At 54.7% G+C, this 22,558-nt stretch overlaps 2 protein-coding genes across 2 annotated transcripts in view; one reads left to right on the top strand and one right to left on the bottom strand.

Annotated features, from left to right (window-relative positions):
* Window positions 1–6,644, top strand: part of BAZ1B (bromodomain adjacent to zinc finger domain 1B) — a 73,104-nt gene extending 66,460 nt beyond the window's left edge. The window contains exons 16-19 of the mRNA XM_079120514.1: window positions 690–799; window positions 2,690–2,835; window positions 4,038–4,141; window positions 4,450–6,644. Of these exons, the coding sequence (XP_078976640.1) occupies window positions 690–799; window positions 2,690–2,835; window positions 4,038–4,141; window positions 4,450–4,807 (718 nt within the window). The 3' untranslated portion in view covers window positions 4,808–6,644. The remainder of the gene's footprint in view (window positions 1–689; window positions 800–2,689; window positions 2,836–4,037; window positions 4,142–4,449) is intronic.
* A 3,448-nt stretch (window positions 6,645–10,092) lies between these two features.
* FZD9 (frizzled class receptor 9) lies at window positions 10,093–12,264 on the bottom strand. Its single transcript, XM_079120513.1, has one exon. The coding sequence runs from the start codon at window positions 12,020–12,022 to the stop codon at window positions 10,247–10,249; it is 1,776 nt and encodes a 591-aa protein (XP_078976639.1). The 5' UTR covers window positions 12,023–12,264; the 3' UTR covers window positions 10,093–10,246.
* Between the last annotated feature and the right edge of the window lie 10,294 nt (window positions 12,265–22,558).

The following is a 22,558-nucleotide window of genomic DNA, read 5'->3' as shown; positions in this document are numbered from 1 at the left end:
AATGCCATTGTTTTTTGAATTGAAATCTGAGGTTGTACAAAGGCAGCTTATAGGCACTGTGGCTTGGTGTGTGCGCCCTCCTCCCACTTCGTAAAGGGCAGAGCTGTTTGATCCTGACTCCACCTTAACAGTGTTACTGGGTTATTTCTCACTCCATTCCAGCTACACTAAGAGAGATGAGACATGCTTTGGACCAGCTGTTCTGAGCTGGATTACCATTGCTTTGATGTTATGGTCATCTGCAAGCTGTCTCAGCTTCTGGAAGGGGGCCATCAAGGTGGAGTCACACCTGTCGGGACTACTTGTCCTTTCATTCCACTCCAGAGTGGGGGCAGCTTTTAGTACCTGAACTGTTACCTTATCTGACTTTTTTGTGAGACAAAAGTAATAGCGTTTTGCGTCATTCCGTGTGGGGAGGTGGGTAGGGTTGCATTTTGGTCTTGACTTCTGTTGTCATTGGTGTCTTACCTGAAACATTTTGGGCTAAGAAAAGGGAGGCATGCTGTTGAAGCCTCATTTTTTTAATTCCGTGAAAAACTGTCCTGGCCTCGATTCAGGCTCTCTCTCCTTCTCACCAGATCTGTCTGATCTATGAAGATAGAAAGGTTGCTGGAATCCCCGTGGGACTTCAGCTTTCCTCAGGACCACGTTGGGCTAGACTGTTCTCTATGTGGCTTTCCTCCTCACAGGAATTACACTGAGGAGTCTGACTCTGAGGACAGCGAAGATGACGAGGGTGACTCAGAGGAAGAAGAGGAGGAGGAGGAAGAGGAAGACTATGAGGTGGCAGGCTTACGATGTAAGTGTCCAGTTTGTCCACATCGTTGCCCTCAGTTTCTCTGGCTGACCTAGAAAGGCTGGGTTGGCAGTCGACCATCAGTGCCATCATCTCATGTCTTCCCTTTCTCTTGTGACTGGTGTAACTGAGCTGCCACTTGTTTAAATCAGTTTTCAAGATGCTCTTGTTAATCACCTGCCTAGCTAGTGAAGGGAGAGTGGCTTGGTCTTGAGAACACCAGAAACCCATGGCAGTTTCATGTGCTCTGAGATACAGTGGAATTCAGGGTCACAAGCATGCTTGTGGCAGGGTTACTGGTTCTGAACCCCTGCACATTCAGGGGCAGTGGAAGTGGACCTAGCCCATCGCCATCTCCTAATCCATCTCCTGGCCTCTGGCACAGTGCTGCTTGTACTTTTTTTTCTCTCTGGTTACAGTGATTGTTTCTTCCCTGAAACACGCAGGTCTATAGTTTTGCTAATTTGCAAAGAGAACACTGGTTTTTCCGTGGCTTAAGTAAAAGGATGTTGGGAAGGTTCAGATCTGTTCTCGCTGGATAGAGGCCAGTAGGAGAAAATGGCCTCGTCGTTCACGTTTGTGGTGTTGGCTGTCGTTCTCCCATGTTCATTCCTTGTGACCTTGAGAATCTTGTTATTTACACAGCTAACCTCCTCCAGTAGAGCCTTTTAACAGTTTCCTTCTTTCCAAAATACTTCTCAGAGGTTAGTATAAAAGAGACCACGGCTCAAGATTGAAGAGATGGTACAGTTCTCATTTGGTACTTCAGCGCCCTCTGTCTGTTTCACCTCTCAGGCCACCAAAGCTATGGCTCCTTGGTGTGACTTGAGGGCCTGGATTTGAGCCTCAGCTTTTTCCCTTTTAGGCTGGTCTTAAGCTAGAGGCTGTGAAATAGCCAAGGAGGGGTTACCATCATCCAGCAATAGAAGAGAAAGAAAGCATTGTTCATGGGACTAAGGTTGTGGCTCAGTGGTAGAGCACTTACCTCGCATGTGTGAAGCATTGGGTTTGAGTCTCAGCACTGCATGTAAATAAATGAATAAAATAAAGGTCCATCAACAACTAAAATATATATACATATATATATAATTTTTTTTTTAAAGAAAGCATTATTCATTGGTTCTCTGCATTACTGCTTCTCTAAACCCCATCTTTGTCCAAATGTCATCTCCCCACTATCCAGAATATTAGTGAGGAAAAGTCACAGAAAATCGGTTTAGTGGAGAAGACCTGAGCTAATCCTTGTGGCGCAGTGCTCCCCAAGGGCATGCGGTGGAGCGTGGGTTTGCCTGGCATCTGGCACCCGCTGTGAACTGGAGGTGCTTGCAGCCTGGGTGCCTTCCTGTTCATTCTCTCTTGGGGGTGCTGGGCAGGGCCCTTACCAGTCCACTGTCTGTGGTTGTCAGAAATGCGGGAAGACAGGCCTGGAGTGAGCCCTGAATCGGATCCAGAGAGGAATGCTTGTGGCCCTTCCTTGTGTCTGCTTCTCTCTGAGAAGATTGGGTGGTGGGTGCTGGATAAGTTGGGGATTGGGACAGGGCGGTCTGGTGATGAGACCCCATCTCACACACAAGTGCACACTCTCAAACTGAGCTTGGGTCCTAGTGGACAGGCTGCTTTGTCACAGGACTTTTCCTCCTGGTCAGTTTGCAATGAGCTGCTTCACAGCCTCATTCCTAGAAGCAGCTGGAGCCGGGGTGGGGATGAAGGCCTCTGAAAGGATCTGGGGGTTGAGGAGGTGCATGCGCTTGTCACCTACTCTTGCTATTATTTCTTAGCATCCTGTTACGAAGGGCAGAAAGGAAGTTGTTGCTCTGCTGTGTGAGGGGCTTTTCCTCCCCACCCCCACGCATGTGCTCTTCCTTCTTGGCTGCTCTGAATTCTTTATTTCAGTGAGACCTCGAAAGACCATCCGGGGTAAGCAGGGCATCATCCCTCCTGCAGCACGGCCAGGCCGACGGCCAAGTAAGAAACCACATCCCACCAGGAGATCACGGCCAAAGGCCCCTCCTGTGGATGACGCTGAGGTTGATGAACTGGTAAGAATTTGTTTATTACCTCCTTCTAGCTTTCCTGTTCTTACTCGCTCCCCCAGAATCAGGAATTCACCAGGCAGCAGGTGGCGCCTCGCTTCTCCCTCCTCCTGAGTCTGGGGGGATCTGAGGAGGCAGGTGGGTGGGCCCATGGGTGGGCCTCTGGGCAGCCATCCCTCCGGGAACAGCTCTGTCTGGCATTTCCCTGCCATAGCTTGCAAACATTGTCCTCTAGTTGGTGATCAGCCTGCGACTTGTTAAGGATTTTAAAATAGTGTCCATGTGTCTCTGGTGGGCCCAGAGGGGCTGGATCTCCCTGTGGGAATGTCAGCAATGTTGGAGCCTCACTTACTGCTGGGTCTTTTGGTGACAGTTGTTAGGGGAGGGACATATCCCTCCCCTCTGCTCCTCAGCCAGTGTAATTTTAGTAGTTTTGTTTTAGCTCTCACTTGAGCTTTGAAGAACAGAAAGCAGCTCTTGAAAATGTGCTTGTTTTGACAGACCATGTGAGGGTTGGGGGCATAAAGCAAGCCATTATGGAGATCAAAGGGCATTAAAGATCCTCCTGTGTGCCCAGCCCTATGTCCTCCAGGGCAGTGGCTCCTACTGCAATGGGTCCCTACTGGTTACAGCCACCTGGAAGAGAGATTCCGTCTCTTCTCTCCTCAGCCACCTCCTCTCACAGTGCCCTCTGTGGAAGAGCCCTCCCTGCAGGGGAGTTGGACCTCTTGTTTTCCTTCCCAGACACACCCCACCTCCACAAAATTGGCTGCTGGAGGTCCAGCAACGGCCTGGCTTTCTGCAGTTGCTTGTTTATACCCATCCATGGTTTCACCATAATCCCAAGTCCATCTGCTGTCAGAGTGCTAGTATCCTGTTGACAGTGGCCCTCTCCAGCCGACCTCTGACAGTCCTGCTGTTCATACAGCAACTGCTGCCTGCCCTCTGCTGCTTTGATCGCTGTCCACCAGGGAGCAGGCAAGTGGATGGATGGAAGATGCCTGCCTCCTGGGCCCAGAGTGTTGCCCGACTCGAATGTCAAATGATGTCTCTACTTCAAGAAAATGGTTGAACTGCCTTTTTTTTCTTCCCTTTTTCTTTTCTTTCTTGTTCTTTTTATTTTTAATAAGAAGATGCACACACTTTCTGCCCTGCCTGCTGTTCTACTCTTGGGCCTGTAATAGACATTCTTCTTTCTTTGGCATCAGGTACTTCAGACCAAGCGCAGCTCCCGGAGGCAAAGCCTGGAGCTGCAGAAGTGTGAGGAGATCCTCCACAAGATTGTGAAGTACCGCTACAGTTGGCCCTTCAGGTGAGCTCTGTTCCCAAGTAGGTGGCCAGGCAGTCCAGTGGGTCTAGGGTACTGAGAGAAGGCAGCTGCTGAGGGAGGACTCCGCTGAACCCCGGGGCCTGCCCTGATCCCTTTCCTCTCAGGACATGTCCCGTGACAGGGCAACTAGCTCTTCCAAGTGGATAGTGACTGCTCTTACAGGGTGACCACACCTTCTCAGTGTCCTCCAGGCGGCTGATCCTAGCAGGTGTGGGCGTTCTGGGCCTGCTTATTTGATATCCAGGTTTCTCTCAGTTGCATTCAAGATTCCATTTGGTTCTTCTCCACAGGGAGCCTGTGACCAGAGATGAGGCTGAGGACTACTATGAGGTGATCGCCCACCCCATGGACTTTCAGACAATACAGAACAAGTGTTCCTGTGGGGAGTACCGGTCTGTGCAGGAGTTTCTTACTGACATGAAGCAGGTGTTCACCAACGCTGAGCTTTACAACTGCCGTGGCAGCCATGTGCTCAGCTGCACAGTGAAGACCGAACAGTGTCTGGTGGCTCTGCTGCATAAACACCTTCCTGGACACCCTTATGTCCGCAGGAAACGCAAGAAGTTTCCCGATCGGCTTGCTGATGATGAAGGGGACAGTGATCCAGAGCCTGTTGGACAGTCCAGGGGACGAAGGCAGAAGAAATAGAGAGGGGCCCTGGTAAGGGATCTGAGGCAGGGGGAGTAGTGGGAGACAGCTGGGGGGAGTGGGGAGGCAGGAGAAGAAGATGGAGAAGAACTTGAAAGCAATCATGGGAGTCCAGAAATGTCTGTCACCCCCAGCTTGTGCTGTTCTGAAACTCCCCCACTGGGCCTGTTCAAGCAAAGCTCTTCGGGAGCCTAATATTGGGTAGGTGGTTTCTGCCAGAACTTCTGGGTGCAGGAGAGGGCCTTAGCCCTGCTTTCGAGCGTTTCCAGGAGGGTGCCCCGGCGTGCCACTTCTCCTGTGAGCCCATGTCCTTCTCTCCTTCCTTCCTTCCTTCCTAAGGCCCCTCCCACCTTGGCAACAGTGCCACGCCCCTCTGGTCTCCAGTGAGGGTTACGGCATTACTTAGCAGGATTGAGAGTAATCAGGCTAACTGGGGAGGCTGTGTTGTTTTTGTTTTGTTTTGTTTTGTTTCATCTGTATTTATACACAGTCTCGTTTCTTTCAGCCCGTACTCTGTCTCTTCCTCCTCCTCCCTCTCAGGTGACGGCATGTCAGTGAGTGCCATACAGAATTCTGTATTCACCAGCATCATGAGACAGTTGTGGTCTTTTAAGTTGATCTTAGCAGAGTAAAGGGACGTTTTTCTGGAGCCATTCCTGAACACCCCTCCCCTTTGTTATAGCCTTCTCCCCACTTCCCTGCCCCATCGCCTCAACAAAACAAAACAAAAAACAAAGGCACTTCACTTAGAGACTGGAGTCCTGCTTATAATCATGCGTATAACCTTTACTTTGATGGATCTGGCCAGAGGGGTGTTGGAGCCCAGCCCACCCACACACCAGAGAAGCTCTTAGGGAGCAGAAGAGCAGGAAGAATTGAAATGTTTGATTTTTTTTTTTTTAATTGACTTTTCTAGTTATTAAAAGTTGCTTGTTTCAACAGTGATATTGTATAAAGAACATCTTGTAAAATATCTGTCATCTCGCTTTGGCACATGTACAGTACAGTTTATATGACGTGTCTGCTTTACGCCCCCATCTCCCTCACCCACCTGCTCTCCTGCAGAGGGGCTGGGTTGGAGACTGGTCCAGTGGCATCTGTGGTGGCCAGGGGCCCCTCTGCCTACCATGGTGGCTCTCTGTGCCTCCTTGTCCATATCTGCCTCTTCCCGAGCCCATTCTGGCTTCAGACTCGGAGCTCCTGCAAACTGCGTATGTCAGTGGTCAGTGTCAGTGGGGGTGGAGGGTGGGAGCAGCTCAGAGAGCACTTCCACGGCCAGTCTAGCCTCCTCGTTATATTTAGGCAAAGTTTGTAGTCTTCTTTCCCTTTTATGACAGATTTTGATAAAAGTACAAGACAGGGTTTGATTTTCTATTCTATCAACTTTGAATTTGGAACATGTGAGCACCTCAGCTCTTGTGTATCTAAAGGAAAAGAAGCCCACCAAGGGGATTGCCACTCCTAGGACCGAGACTAAGCCTCCTGACGTGACACTCCCAGGCGTGGTCCCAGCTCCCCTCTCCTCCCTGCCCAGGGGTCCTGGGACTTGGCTCCAGTGGCTGGTGGGTAGGTTTCCAGCCGCTCCCCCTGCCGGCTTGGAGTAAGCACTGACTTTACAACAGGATCGGCCAGCCACCACCACCCCTGCCCCGCTTCTTCTAGATCAGTCTTTTCTTGTTATAGTGAGAATTCCGTGTTCCCACTGCAGTGACACCTGAATTGTTGGTTGTTTTTTAAATTGTCTCTAAGGAGGAAGGGCCCCATTAAAGGGTGAACTTGTAATAAATTGGAATTTCAAATAAACATTATGTACTTGTGTTTATAAAGAAGAAACTATTCTGGCGGCTCTGTCATTGTGCTCTTGTGGTGGCAGGGAGGCTAGCCCTGGGAGCTGCTTTCCAGCCGGCCTGCCAGCTCCCTGTGAAGGCATCCTGGCAGGCTGGAGCTCCATTGCCCAGTCCGGGTGGGCCTGTCGGCTGCATTGCTGCACCTCTGGGAGACATTCCCGGTGCAGCTGGACAGGCCTAGCCTGGCCTCCACACCTGCCTGGCCTTGTCTATCCAGCTCCCCAGATTTCATCTGAAGCTAGGAATTGGGACAAAGCATTTTTAAGGCTTAAATTGTGAGTATTTGTTCCTTTAGTTTGGGGGGAACTCCTAATACTATAACATTTTTCTTTTCAAGGAAAATAACGAAACGTCCACAGGAGGAGTGAAAAGTGTGGTGAATTCCCGGGTGCTCAGCCTCGTGGTTCCACCACGTGGCTGCTCGCGTTCTCTCTGTGCCCTCGTGTATTTTTTAGAGTCACTGGTTTGAGCAGCCCACTGTGGGGCCGCAGCTTGCTGTGGAGTAGAGATTTTGCTGAGCCACTGCCACAGTGCTGTTCACCGAGGAGTGGGACTGCCACTTCTCAACCATGCAAACCGGGCACAGCAGAAGGTCAGACATCAACCTGAAAGAGGGTGTGAGGGAAGGCCACAGCCCCCATCAGGTTCTGCCAGTCGCCTTGTGAACAGGCTGCACCACGCACTCAGGGATGGCCACCCCTTTTTGGTGGGGGGAGGAGGACTCGGCCCCCTGGCCGCTGGGATTGGACTCGCCTGTCTCCTCCAGCTCTGGAGAAGAGAGCTCTGCCACTGCCACGCATTCTCTGCACCAGTCAGCACTCGGGACTCCCAGCCTGATTTGTGGAGTCCTGTTCCTGGTGGGTTCCTAGGTACCCATGGGACTGTCAATCCCTTCTGGTCTGCACCCTGGCCCTGTTCAGCATCCCAGCACCTTCCTATCTTATCTGCTCCTTACCTGGCGTGGCAATCACGTCCCCTCCATTGAGTAGTGCAAGTGAGGATGTGAGAACTTCATTCCAGAGGACCAAGGTCTGAGTCTCAGCTTCTGGGAATCATCCGAGATCACCCCTGATCTTCAAACCCTGTCTGGGGAGGAAGCTTCTGGAGTCTAGAGCAGGTCCTCAGTGGGGCCCCTCCAGCTTGCTGGGGGCCAGGGTGTCTCTAGCAGAGTGAGCCAGGCAGGAAGAGAGGGTGACCCTGACCCCGCACCCCTTGCCGTGGACCTTTAGGCCTCTTCACTCTGGACTGTCCCAGCCCAGGAGCTGATTGTGGGAGTGAACACAGCCCCTGGCTCCGGGTTCTGGGAGACTGCACTCAGGCCCTCCTCAGGCATAGACCGAAGACCCGAAGGGGAAGAAGGGGACCAGGGCCCATGGTATAGGTGCCAGTAGGTACTGGTTTTTGGGGTATTTTGCCTGGTTCTCAGGTGTTCTGTTTTGGGAGGAGGGGAGCTCCCGCTGTTCTCCCCCCGCCTCGCACAGTTGCTCTGGACTTGACCTAAGTGGCACACCCTACAGTTCCCCACGCTGGAACAAATCAAATCCATGGCATAGAAATCACAAAAGCTCTGGTGGCAAACGCAGGTACCCCCAATACAGCCTCAGGTTGCGTGGCCATGACTTTGAACCAGTGAAGCGCCAACAGCCTAGGGGAAGGCTATGTCCGAGGCCTTAAGCACCCCTACATACTCCCCCAGGGTCCGGGACTCCTGCAGGCACTTCCTGGCATGGCGTGCCCTTCTCTCGAATCCTGACCAGCATGGACCATCCCAGCCCCCAAACTGCCCTCCTGATAGGGCATTGCCACCCCTGGTGTTCCGCAGCTCCTACCTTCCAGTGGTTTGGAAGCCAGAACCAGGTTTGTTTCTGCTAAGGGGATACCGCTGAGGGCCAGTCCCACCCCTGTGCACTGCCCGGCAGGAAGAGGGTGCTCTGGTGCCCTTGCCCTGCTCAGCTTCCACAGCTGCTGCAGATCCTCTCCTGCTCTAGCGGCCCCTGCCGCAGTGCATGCTCTCAGCACCCACACTGCTGCGAACTGCCCGGATGCCCACTCGGGCCATAGTCATTCCCAGCCTGGGCTCCTTACCAGTAACTTCCATAAGCTCTTTCTGTTTCTCACCCAAAGACCTGCATGTGGACAGGTAGAAGGAATTAAGGTTGCTTGGCGTCGGTCAAAGGCACCAGCTTCCTGGGTGCTGTGGGAAGGGAAGGACGAGGACACTGTATAGTCCCCGGAGGCCCTTGGGCTGAGGGATGAGCTTGACCCCAACTCAACACATGACGAGCCTGTCTGGGACCTTGATCCAAACGGTGTGATTCTCATCAGACTGCTTTCTGCCCCTGTGCACCGGCGACGTGCCGGGCAAAGCTCAGGCCTGAGAGGCCCTGCAATGGGGGCTCTGCCCTTCTGACAGAAAGCAGTGGATCATGGGTAAGGGCACTTGCCCCAGCCTGGGCCCTGGGGGTCTCCAGGCACTGACACTGAACACTGGCTCTGCGTAGTACATGTAGGACAGTAGCCGAGACCTTCACCTGGCTGGAGTCAGAGGCCAAGATGGGGCTTTGGTGTCTGACCCCACGCTGACAGGTCTCGGGTGGCCCACACAGCTACACCTCAGGGGACAGATGCTCTGCGCTGCCCCAGCACATGCGCGGTGCCTTTCCTACCTCCCAACACAAGCGTGCAAGCTGTGTGTGTGGAGCCGCCCACCCCTCCCGGCCTGCTCTAGTCCCCACCAAGCTCAGGGGCTCCCGCCTCTAGGCCCACGTCTGCACTACCAAGAAGCCATCGCCAGACTGGCCCCATGTTGCCCGCTCCCAGTGACGACGCCTTGACCAGCACCCCAAGAAAGGGATCAAACAGGCCATAAGCCTCAGAGGCAACGGCAAGGTCGTCTTCCAGCCTCAGGCCCTGTGAAAGGGACCTTGAGACAAGTTGGGAGCAGGCTGACACCCTCATTTCCTACACAAACGAGGAAAGCAAAGTGGGAGAGGGGAGATGGCCATGACCCTAAGCAGGCTAGTGCCCAGAGCTGGGGGCTGTCACCCTGGGAGTCCCTGAGGGTCCTGGCAGGTGTCCCAGGCCCACCTCGGAGACATGGCACTCGGGCCTCAGAAAGAGGCGCGTACACGCACCCTCCTGCGAAACGGCTGTCCCGTGGGGAACTTCCTCCTGATCGGTGGGGAGCCAGAGAATGGGACCTGGGCTGAGCCCGACACCCCCACCAGCTCTACTCCCAGGGAGCCCTGGGGACCTCATTCTCCTGTCTTCCCCCTTCCCAGCCCAGAGAGGACTCAGCAGTGCCACACGGGGTTTATTCCAGTCACAGCTTCCGGAGAAACTCAACAATAAATTACAGCATTAAATAAGCTCCCTGCTGCACCACGCCCTCCTCTGCCCCTCCTCTCCTCGGGCCCTCTGGGAACCACCAGGGGGGATAGGGGTGTGAGTCTCGCTGGGTCCCCACCCTGGTCCTCAGCCCCCTGGCACTCACTTGCCTGACCTTGACAGCTGGGCAGCTGCTAGTCAGCTGTCTCTTGGGGGGAGGGGAGGGCAAGGAGGGGGCAGCCGCCATCCAGAGCCAGGCCTGTCACTAGAGATGTGTGGGGTTCTCCAGAGATGGGTCCGTCTTAGTCATGTGCAAGACCACGGTGGGGGCCTTATAGTGGCAGTGGGTGCCACGGCCATAGCCCCCGGGGGCCCGACAGGCCTTGGCCCGGGCCCGGCCAGCTGCCATCTTGCGGTGGCACAGGCTCTGCCAGGTCTGAAATGTCTTGGAGCTCCACACCCACACACCGCTGGTGATGCCTACCACCAGAGACATGAAGATTTTGAGCATAAAGACAGCCACAGTGGGCACGGAGCCTCCTGGCAGAGAGCAGTCCCTCCGGCCTCCGGGCGCAGTGGCTGCTGTGCATGGCTGCTCTGTGGCCCTGAGGTGCCAGAAGTCCAGGTTGAGGCGTTCATAGACGTAGCAGACAATGACGCAGGTGGCAGGCACCGTGTAGAGGATGGAGAAGACCCCAATCTTGACCATGAGCTTCTCCAGCTTCTCCGTGTTGGTGCCGCCGGTCTTCATGATCTTGCGGATGTGGAAGAGGGCCACAAAGCCAGTCAGGAGGAAGCTGGTGCCTAGCACCAGGTAGCAGGACAGGGGCACCAGAACGAAGCCCGTGAGCGCCGCTGGGTCCATGCTGGCCACGTAGCAGAGCCCAGTCAGCTCGTCCCCAGCCACCTTGCGAAGCGTGAGGACCACGATGGTCTTGAGTGCTGGCAGGCCCCAGGCAGCCATGTGGAAGTAGCTGCCATGGGCCTCGATGGCTTCATGGCCCCATTTCTTGCCTGCTGCCAGGAACCAGGTGAGCGTCAGCACCACCCACCACAGCGAGCTGGCCATGCCGAAGTAGTAGAGCAGCAGGAAGACCAGGGTGCAGCCGGTGTTCTCCAAGCCCTCCTGTATCACGTAGAGCGCGCCAGCCTCCTGGTCGCAGGACACGCTCTGTGCGCCAGCCACGGCGCGGATGAGGAAGGCGAGCGAGTAGACGTTGTAGCACATGGAGAGGAAGATGATGGGGCGCTCGGGGTACTGGAAGCGGTGGGGTTCCAGCAGGAAGGTGAGCACGGTGAAGGCGGTGGAGAAGAAGCATAGTGCGGACCACACGGCCATCCAAACCAGCGCGAAGTCCTTGTCGCGCCGGGACCAGAACACCTCGACGCCAGGCCCGCAGCGCGGCGCGCACGAGCGGCTCTTCTCCACGTACTGGAACTTCTCTGGGTTCTCGCAGGTGCCTCCCGCGCCCGGGCCCGGGGCTGCGTCGCCAGGGGGCCGCGCGGGCCGCGGCGCCACGGGCAGCATCCCCAGACCCTTGTGGGGCTCGGCAGGGCCGGCCGTGGCGTTCTCGGGAGCCTCCATGCAGAGCGCGTGCGGGTCGTTGCGCGTGGGCAACCGGGCGCAGTCAAGCGAGTCTGGCCAGCCGAAGTTGAACTGCTCCATGATGGGCGCGCAGCGCAGGCGCGCCTGCTCGCACATGGGCCGGCAAGCGGGGATGGGCGTCGAGACCTGGTCGGTGCACATGGGCGCGTAGAGCGAGCACAGGAAGAAGCGCAGGTGGCTGTGGCAGCCGTACTGCACCAGCGGCGCGAACTCGGCCAGCTCGGCGGCCGCCTCGCCCTGCGACGTGTGGCCCAGCATGTTGGGCATGCGGGTCAGGTTGTAGCCGATGCCGCGGCACATGGGGATCTCCACCACCTGGCACGGCGCCGGCCCGCGCCCGCGCTCCGGGTCGAAGCGGCCGATCTCCAGCGCCGCGCCACCCGCCGCCAGCAGCTGCCACAGCAGCAGCGCCCAGCGGAGCGGCGGCACGGCCATCCCGGGCGGCCCGGGTGGAGAGCGCGAGGGCGGCCCCGGCTCACTCGGACCGGGCCGTCCCGCTCCCCCGAGCCTGCCCGCCACGTCGCGGGGTGCGGGCCATAGCCGAGCTGCCCACGTGTGTCCGGACGCCGCCGGGCAGCGCTCGGGCAGCCGCCCGAAGGACAGAAGCCGCCGAGCCCGCCGAGCCGCCACCGCCGCTGCCACTCGAGCCGCCGCGGAGCCAGAGCCGGCGCGGTCTCCCCCGGGCCGCGGCTACAAGCCCGGGGCGGGGCTCCGGGCGGACACGCCCAGGGGCGGGACCCGCTCCCCCGGACACGCCCCCGCCAGGCATTAAAGGCGCCGCGTCTCTCAGCCACGCTGGGGCGCCCTCGGGGGACCTGTGCTGTGGGCGGCCTCTTCGGCCGGCTCACCCTACTTTTTCCAGTAGGTTCTTCCCCTTCCCTGACTCTCCCCGCGTCGGAACAGTGTGTGCGAAGGTCTCGTTGCCAACACCCCCAATACAAGGTCGTTCTCCCAAGTGGGGAGACTTGTCTAAGGCCTCCGTGTGGGAAGTCTCGGTTCCTACTTAGTGACTGTCCAGGGGCAGCCTCTGCCTCTTCACTGGTTTATGTGCCTCGGTTTCCTTTTCTGTAAAGAGAATAGATGGTCCTACTCTTGTGCACCTCTGCTGAGGGATCCCGCTGCAAGCTGGACCTCATGCCACCTGCTCAGCCTTCCAAGAATACTACACTATGCCCATTTCTCAGGTGGGGAAACTGAGGCTGAGAGGCGGGACATATGCAAGGGCATAGAGTTACTACGTTCCATTTGTAACTGACTCTGGACACTGTACGCATTTCCCAAGGCCATTCTTCTCCCTTCTGAAGGAGTGTTACCACCCTATCACCTCTTTAAGGTGCCCCCTTGGAGACATCTGTGACCTGCTTAGAAACTGCTGTGGTTCCCACATAGCTGAGCAGGTAAAATCCAAGTGCCACCATCACGTCCCCCAAGGGAGTCCTTTCTGGGACCCCTTAGACTGTTCCCACCATTCTCCATCTATCCCCACCCCCTTGGTCTACAAATAACTGCAGGATTCAGACTCGAGATTGCACTTGAGAACTGTCCCTGTAATCCCAGCTATTCTGGAGGCTGAGGCAGGAAGAGCCTTACTTCAAGGCCAGCCTGAGAAACACAGTGAGACCCTGTTTCAAAATAAAAAAATAAAAAAGGGGTGGGGATGTAGCTCAGTGGCGGAGTACCCCTGGGGTCAATTCCCAGTACCAAAACAAGCAGAAAAACCAAAACAACAAGAATAAATAAATAAAACAAGATTCTAGATGAGGTCTCAGTCCAGGGTCAGACACCCTACCAGCTGCTAGGGAATGCTTAGAGAATGAATGACTGGGACTGAGGGAGCAGGGAGGCTAGGGAACTGAACATGGACCTCAGTGAGTCAAGCAGTCCCTGGGCCAGGCACTTGACAATTCCCTTTTGAATACTCATGGCGGTCTTACAAAGAATCCTGCACACATTTTGCAGATAAGAAGCTGAAGTTTAGAAAACTCAAAGTTTTGACTCAGGGTTATGTAGCTCCTAAGGACAGGGTTGGCAATCAGGCACGAGGCTGCCAGTAACCACGCAGGAAGCACACCTGCCCACCCAGTTCCACGCCCCCAAAACCTGCCTACTGCAGAGCCTGGCAAGGGGTGGGGGCTCAGGAAGGGGACGGGACAGCATTCCCACACATGCCTTCATTAGTGCTCAGCTCCCCTTCCAGCTGGGACAAAGAAAGGCATATGCTGTCACTGGCACACACCCAGGCCCTGGCTGTCCCAGAGGACGGGAGGGATGGGGCACCCGTGCCTGCGTGGTGAGAGGTACTGATGCAAGATCCTGAGCTTCCCACAAAAAGGAGGGCAGGGGCATGGTCCCCTTTGAAAAAAAGCCCCAGCCTTGACCACCTGATCAGGGACAACACAGGTTCCCAAATTGTCGACCCCAGCTCCCATTCCCCGGGAGGGTGTCAAAGCCCTCCCAGGAAAGCCCCCATCCTTCTTCATTTCATGCCGCTCCTTGCTCCAAATCTTCGTGGGGATCCTTTCCCAGGCCCTGGCGGCCCTTCTCCGCTCTGTCTTGTAGGCTGGGCTCCAGTCTCACCTCCTAGGGGCACCCTGTGTCTTCTGGACAGGGCTGCAGACTCTACCCTGGTCCCCAGTGTCCTTGCCCACCCACCTGGTCCCAGCGCTGTGAGCCCTCCACCCAGCCTCTCGCTCTGCCGTGAGACCAGTGGCTGTCAAGGGCCCTGGGAACGTGTCATTCCCTCTAACTGGCCCACAGAGGCCTGGAGACCTGGACGAGAGTGAAGTGAGGTTCAGCTCTGCTCCTTGAGCCCCCGCCCCTGTCACTGTCATGGCGGACTGGGAGGCTCAGGATGCTGGGGACGAGGCTGCGACGTTTTGTGTGCCCCGGCCCCCTCCAGGGTGAAGGGGAGTTGGGGGCCCTTCCTCTAGCAGCCATGGTGGGGAGGGCGCTCCAGGGACTGTGGGATCCCAGGCCTGTCGTCATGGTAACAGCCAGCTCCTGGGAAGCCAGAGGTGGGGGGATGGAACAGCCCCGCCCCCATGCAGATGCTGCCCGGGAGAGAAGAGGCCTCTTGGGCCGCTTGCCCACCCACCGGGCTTTGTCACTCGATCCCCCTCTTTACAAAAGCGGAACAATACCCGAGGCCCTCACTGAAAGGGAGACTATGAGGAGGACTGGGGGACGGGAGAGGGAGGTCACCATCAATGCCCATCCCCAGTCAATGCCCATCCCCACTCCTGCTCCGCTGGGCAGAGGGGCCTGAGATGGGCGAGGTGGAATGGAGTCCTGCCCAGCTCCTCCTCCCTGGGTGCTGCCGCTCTTCCTGGGGGCCTTGGCTGGGGAAGGAGCCTCCTCCTGATTTGTGTTCCCAGCCCTGGCCTTCCCAGAGACCCTCTTCCCAATCCGCACTGGACACACGCCCTCCCTCCCGGGTAAGCCACACGCTCCAGGGTAAGCCACACCCTCCCGGATAAGCCACTCCCTCCAGGGTAGCCACACCCTCCAGGGTAAGCCACACCCTCCCGGGTAAGCCACACCCTCCCGGGTAAGCCACTCCCTCCCGGGTAAGCCTCTCCCTCCCGGGTAAGCCACTCCCTCCCGGGTAAGCCACTCCCTCCACCCCCAACTCAGCCCTGACAGCGCCTCCTCCAGGACCACCCCTTCCCCTGATCCTGCCCTGCTGGTCTGGCGCCTTGAGTCGGCATGTGACACCCATGCGCCGGCCTGTGACTCTTGTGCCTGTCCCCCATGAGCCTGGGGGCTTCTGGAGGTAGAGGACGGGGCTATGCCTCTCTTGTCTTGTCACCCAACCTGGGGTAGGCACCCATAAATATTTGGGTGAAAGAAGAATGTCCTCTGGGGCGCCGATCAGTGGCAGTGTGCTGGTCTAGTATGCCCAGGGCCCTGGGTCGCATCCCCAGCACCTAGAAACAAATAAAGTGGGAATGAGAGGGGGCCATAGATCCTTTCGGAGGAGCTGAATACCAGGGGGTATGAGGTTGGGGAAGGCTTTCTGGTTGGCCCCAGGGAACAGAGGTGTCCATGTGAGTAGGCAGGGACCAGAAGAACTATCCTGCATCTCTTCCACTGCCTGAGGAGGCCCTCGGGAGAGGCTGGGAAAGACCCAGCAGGTGCCCAGCACACCTGTGTCCTGAGGAAGACGCAGGTGGGACCTGAGTGTGTCCCTGTAGAGGGGACCCTGGCACACATGTGTGTGCACACACAAGGTGCACACAGGTGCGTGATTACTCCCGTGTGCCATGTGCCATGTACACAGGGCTGGTGAAATTCCTGCGTGGACTCAGGGGATGTTACGACTTCTGCATTTAGGGTTCTGAGTGCTGACTCAGTTTCCCTTCATGGGGATGTCAAGAACTGGACTAGAGTATTCATTCCATTCTTACTAGAGAAATATTTTTAAAATTCCTTATTAGGGCTTCGACAACTTCCACAAGCATCTCAATGCGAGAGGTGATTGGAGAGATAAAATGATGGTCTCTGCCTCCTCTTAGAATCCTCCTGGGGCAACCCCATGGAGTTCAGCTGGCTTTTTGGATACTTTTTTTCCTAGACTTTATGAACACATATATGCATGGAGTACAGTCTTTATCTTTGCTTTCTTTTACTAAAATGGAATTAATACTGGACAGAGCACACCTCATTTTTTTCTCACCTAAAAATATATCATGGATAGATGCATGATCTACAATCAAACCAAGAGTAGCCAGTGGTGCGCAGCCAGCGCTGCCGAAAACAACCAAGAGAGACAAATGTTAACCATAGATTCTCGGTGGTGTGCATTCAGTGCTCATTGTAAATTTTGTTCAACTCTTGGGTGTGTTTTTAAATTTTCATAATAAAATATTTTGAAAAAAAACCCTGTCAAGCATGTCACTCTGTGTGAACACACAAGGATATAACTCGGTTTTGGGGGGTGGTTTTGGTGCAGATTGAACCCAGGGTTGCTTAACTACTGAGCCACATTCCCACCCTTTTTATATTTTATTTAGGGACAGGATCTTGCTAAATTGCTTAGGGCCTCGCTAAGTTGCTGAGGCTGGTTTTGAATTCATGATCCTCCTGCCTCAGCCGCCTGAGCTGCTGGGATTACAGGCATGTGCCACCTCTCGGGGCAACTCACGTCTTCAACAACCTCTTTGTTTTCCACCGTGTGGATTTGTTAGAAATGATTCGGCTTCTCCCCTATGGATAGGCATGGAGGTTGTTCCTGAAATGATCCATGTTACCCACAGTTACAGGATGTCTGTTCAGGGTGGGCAACCTGTGGCCCATAGACCAGAGCAGGACCACTGGCTGTTTTGTAAATAAAGTTTTATTGGAACCCAGGCATACTCATTGCTTTCCTCTGTGGTTGTTTGAAAGTTACAGTGAGTCATTTTGACAGAGACCATAGAGCCACAAATATGTACCCTTTATAGAAAAAGTCTTCCTGCCCTTTACGGGAAGTTTGCTGAAACCTAAGCGTGCTTGAGTTTTCGTTTCTCTGACATGGAGTCTGAGGACCTGGACTGCTGGGTCAGTGGGGAGTGGACTTTTCTAAAGCACTATCGAAGGACATCGTTGAGATGATTTGATAGGTCACACATCCTGAAGTGTGCTTGTGCGATCACCATCGACCCAGATAATTCATATATTCCCGTAGAAATGCAAATATCTGGCTGTGGCTGTAGTTCAGGGGTAGAGAATTTGCCTGGCCTGTGTGAGGCACTGGGTTCGATCCTCAGCACCACATAAAAATAAATAAAAACAAAAACAACACTATTTAAATCATTCAGCCAAATGCATAGCACAGAGTAGATACTCAAAAATTTTTTTAAAAAAACTGCAAAATCTGACTGCATATTAAACTGTCAACAACTAATTAAAATGTCAATGACTAATACATACTAGAATATAGGCTGAAGTGAGCTTCATAACAGCCAGCATTTAAGAGACTTATGAGTTTGCACTGCATGGGGATATGAGTGTCACTTTCAAGGGGACTCCTCTGTGCAAACACCTTGGGAATTCCAGCGCACCAAGCCACAAACAAGCTTCGACCTAGTAGGCGTGTTACACGTGTGACCTCGCCTCACCTTCATCCTTACGCTCAGTCCCTGGAATAGGTGTTACCGTTCTCATTTTGTGTTTGAATCACTGGAGTTACAAGTTGTTCAGGTGTCTTGGCCAAGATCACGTCTGGTTTAAATAGAGTCAGGTTTGAAGCCAGGTGCAGTGTCGCATGTTGTCATCCCAGCGATTCAGGAGGCTGAGGCAGAAGGATCGCAAGTTCAAAGCCAGCTTCTGCAACTTGGCAAGGCCCTAAGCAATTCAGTGAGACCCTGTCTCAAAATAAAAAATTAAAAAGGGCTGGGGATGTTGCTCAGTGGTTAGCGGGCCCCTACCTCCCGGGTTCAATCCCCAGCACACACACAAGAATCAGCTATGAAGTTAGCTTGACCTGATTCCGAAACCTGTGCTCTGTTCACTGCAGCCTGCTTCCTTGCCACAGGTGACAGACTGTCTGAGGGAGAGCCGCATGGTAGCTGAGTATTCCATTTGCTTCTCTGCGGCTTTAGTAAGTGTGTTGTGTGGAGAAAGATTTGAACATCAGCTAGCGATTATTGACAGCTCACTATCTGCCAGGCTCTTGGCATGTCTAGGTTAAATTATGTATCATTTCTGAGTTGGACACTTTACAATTTTAAGATATATTACTCATCAATTTTGTCCCAGCTCCAACTATTTCTGGTCATGAATTTTTTTTATTTTTTTTATTTTTTGGTACCTGGGATTGAACCCAGGGGGACTCAACCATTGAGCCACATCCCCAGCCCTTTTTTTATTATTACTTTTTTTAGTTGTAGATGGACAGCATGCCTTCATTTTATTTTATTTTATTTTATTTTATTTTATTTTCCCTTGGTGGTACTGGGGATTGAACCTAGGGCCTTGTGCATGCTAGGCAAACACTCTACCAACTGAGCTATAGCCCCAGCCTCCTGAGCTCTTTTTTATATTTTATTTAGAGAGAGGGTCTCGCTAAGTTGCTTAGGACCTTGCTAAGTTGCGTGGGGCCTTGCTAAATTGCTGAGGCTGACCTCAAATTTGTGATCCTCCTGCCTCAGCCTTAAAAGCTGCTGGGATTACAGGGGTGCACCCCCTGGCCAGGTCATGAATATTCCATGGAGGCTTCTTTCTGGGTTCTAAATGATGTTTCACATTGACATCGAATACCATGTAAATCATAGCTTTTTAAAAACAGGAAAAATAACCAACATTTATTACGCATTAATTTGGATCTCATTCAATCCTCATAGGGCTTTATTATTTTAATTTTTCAGTGAGGAAATGGAGGCTTAGAGTGAAAAATCTTGCTTAAGGGCAAGTGGTAGTGCCAGAACCAGCCTGTGTGAGGATCTGGGGAATTGAGTCCAGGCCTCATGCATGCTTGGTAAGCACTGTACCCCTAAGCTATCTGCCCAGCCTGGGATTTTAAAACTTTTACTTATTTTTAATTTTTTTTTTTGCAGTACCAGAGATTGAATGCAGGACCTTACACATGCTAAGGTACTCTACCACTGAGCCACATCCCTGGCCCTTTTTATTTTTTATTTGAGACAGGGTCTTGCTAAATTGTTGGAGCTGGTCTCAAACTTGCAATCCTCCTGCCTCAGACTCCAGAGCTGCTGGGATTACAGGCATGTGCCACCTTGCCTAGTGATCCCGGATTTTTTTTTAAGGAAGAAGTATGTTCATCACCTCTCAATTTCTTTCCCTCCTCACTCCTGTGGTCAGGCCACCTCTGAATTATCCTGTCACTACAGATGAGGTTGCGTTGGTTTTTAAAGACACGAAATGTTAGTGTGAGTTCATGTGAATGTTTAATGGAGGGTTTTAACTGAGCACTTACTCTGTGCAGCTCTCGGTTCTCACCAGGCTGGGGGCTGGGACCCAGGGTGGAAGTGCACTCTGCTGCTGCTGGTCAGCGGGAGTCATGGGCAGAGTCCTGACCACTGTGCTCTCAGCTGCTGTCAACCACGAGAGGGGGAAGCTGGGGCCAGAGTCAGAGGTGACGCCTGGGCTATTCTCAAGGCCAAGAGGGAGGGAAGGGTGTTCTAGAGGAGGCACCAGCCAGGGTTCATGGCCGTCTGAAAAGTGGGTGTTTGTCCCTGGGGCCAAGGAGGAGCTTTCTAGCATCTGCTCAGAGCTGTGAGGGCAAAAGGCAGACAGGAGCCCAGCTGGAGGAAGGCAGGATCAGGACAGGGGCCTGGGCCGAATGAAGGCTAAGGGCAGCGGCTCGGGGGAGCCCTGGCCGCCCGGGACAGGCAGGCGGAGGCGGCCGCAGCTGAAAGCCGCTTTGTGAGGCCCAGCGAGCTCCTGTTTCGTTGACGTTGGAACCTGCTGCTTATTTATCCAAAGGGAAGGGAAATTCAGCAGCGGCTGAGGAGAAAAAATAACCTCACCGCTGAGCGAGGAGGAAAGAGGCCCCGCTGCCCTCTGCCGCTGCCCAGCCGGCTGCCCCGAGCCCGGCCTGCGGGCCAGGCCTGGACCCCCACCCTCGCGGTGGGAGGCCTCTAGGCGTGGCCTGCGCCCCCGGGGCCCTCGGCCTCGGCCTGGCCTGGCCCCCGTCTCTGGAGGCTCCATGGTCCTCAGGTGTCTGGGCCACCTCCCTTCTCAGCCATGTCAGCCCAGTGCGGCCGCCAGAGGCCCCACTGGTGCCCAGGTGTGAGGGCAGAGGCCCAGGGAGGCCTTCAGATGTGGGAGGGTGACCTTTAGCCACGCGGTCCTCCCTGGTGTGCTGAGGACTGGCCGTCGCAGGCAGAGCCTCCCCTCCTGCCCCAGGCCTCCTGTGTGGCAGCCCTGCCCTGGCCCAGTGATGGCCCTGGTGGGCAGGGGCTCCTCCCTCCACTGCCCTTGCTTTGCCCCCTGACTGTGGCCAGAGGAGGCAGGACACCCCCAGGTGGCTCTGGTTCCCAGGGATTCACACGTTAGAGGCTCAATCCTGAAATCCCTCTGCTGAAGGCATTTGGAGGCATGGCCTTTGGAGGTGATTGGGCTTAGATGAAGTCCAAGGGTGGGTCTCCTGCGGTGGCATTAGTGGCTTTACAGCAAGAGAGACGGGAGCTACCTACTCGCTCATCTCGCCATGGGCCAACTGGAGGCCAGCACTGTGCTCTTGGACGTCCAGGTTTCCAGAGCCAAATGAACCACTGTTCTTTATAAGTCACCCCGTGTGTGGCGCTCAGTTACAGCCACAGAAAACCATGATGCTGGCCCACAGAGAGCCAGGCGCACGCTTGTCTCACATCCCTCCCGTGGGGCTCTCCATGTCCACCCTGGAGGAGGCCTGCTGGTGGCCACGGTCAGGGACAAATCCAAGGGCTGATGCCCACTGGATCCCCCTGGCAGGCGGCTTGGGGTGGGGGCTCTGTGCTGGGGGCAGCCTGGAGCTGCAGCCTCTCCTGCACAGGAACCTGCTGGTTCCTCCTCTGTTCCTTTGCAAAGTGAGCCATAGGCCACGAGTCTCGGATCCAGAGCTGTGGCCAGGGTGGGCAGCGGCAGGCCGGGGGTGGGGGCCGAGGCTGGGGGGACACAGCCCAGGCCCAGGGCCTCGAAGGCAGCCCTTGACATGCCAGCAGAACAGGTATTTTTAGCGACTTAGCCTCCGCTTTCTCTCTAGGCCCTTTCTAGCACTTTTTGTTCTCTGTAGCATCCAGGGTTGAGCCCAGAGGCACTAACCACCGAGTCACATCCCTGGCCCTTTTTATATTTTCAGTTTGAGACAGAGCCTCCTAAGTGACTGAGGCTGGCCTCAAACTTGATCCTCCTGCCTCAGTCTCCCGAGTGACTGGGATTACAACTACTTTCTTTAGAAAGTCAGCCAGAGCTCTGGCCTCCCTCCCTCAGCGTTGCATGACCTTTCTGGAGTCCACGGCGCCTGGCCCTGCGAGACCCTTTCCTACTCAGAACCTCGCCTGCCCCTATTTCCTTTCTTCCTCTGCGGCGCTGGGGATGGACCTGGGGCCATGCACCTCCTGGGTGAGCACTCTGCCCCTCGGCTGCATCCTTGGCCCATTCGTCCCCATTTCACAGATGAAGAAACTGAGTCCCAGGCAGGCTGAGAGCGGGGGCCCTGCCTACTTCTCTGCCTCAGCAGCTCCTCACTCCTTCTGCCAACAGGGCCGCTTGCCTTCCTGCTTCCACTGCTGGTCAGTGGGCCTCTCTGGAACAAAGGGCTACCCGGGCAGGACCGTGTCCTCACAGTGGCCCCGTAGGACTGTCGTGTGGGAGAGGTGGGGGCAGCTACCCCTCGTGGAGAACAGCAGCACCCCAGCTGGTTCTGTTCCTTCTAGCACCACACCTTGGGGGCTCCTGGGGGACCCACACAGCGTAACCCTTGGGTGTCCCATTGAGGCACTTGGGCCCAGAACGGTGAGGGGCAGTTCCAGGAGTCAGCGGCCTGGGTTCAAATCCTGCCTCACAACTATGTCATTGTGGACAACTGGCCAAACCCCTGAGCTTCTGCTTCTCAGCTGTCACAGGGATTTGATGACATACAGGTGCCAGGTGGGGTGGGGACTCAACGCAGGAGTGGGACGGCGGGATTACCGTTCATTCACACAGCTCTTCCTCCTTCCTATCCACCTGCCCCACCTCCCTGGCCCTCGGTCTCTTTCTCTCAAACACACCCACCTGCTCCATTCGGCATCTGTCCCTGACTCTCAGGCCAAGTCATGTCTGGAGTTGTTCTTTGAAGCTGCATTTGACTTTCCACCAACCTTAGATATTTTTGCTTTCTGGGTCCCTTCCTCCATTATTAAAAAAAAAAAGGAAATTAAAAATTCCCTTTTCAGACTGCATTGGTACAAGATGAATTCATTAATATCAAAGGTGAAAACATTTGGATTTAAATTTCGATCATGAGATTCCCCCCTTGTACTTTTAAAAGAAAAGGAAGCATTTAGG

This window comes from Sciurus vulgaris (genome assembly GCF_902686455.1).
Source record: "Sciurus vulgaris genome assembly, chromosome: 18".
Classification (NCBI taxonomy): domain Eukaryota; kingdom Metazoa; phylum Chordata; class Mammalia; order Rodentia; family Sciuridae; genus Sciurus; species Sciurus vulgaris.
This window is presented reverse-complemented; position numbering and strand designations above follow the sequence as displayed.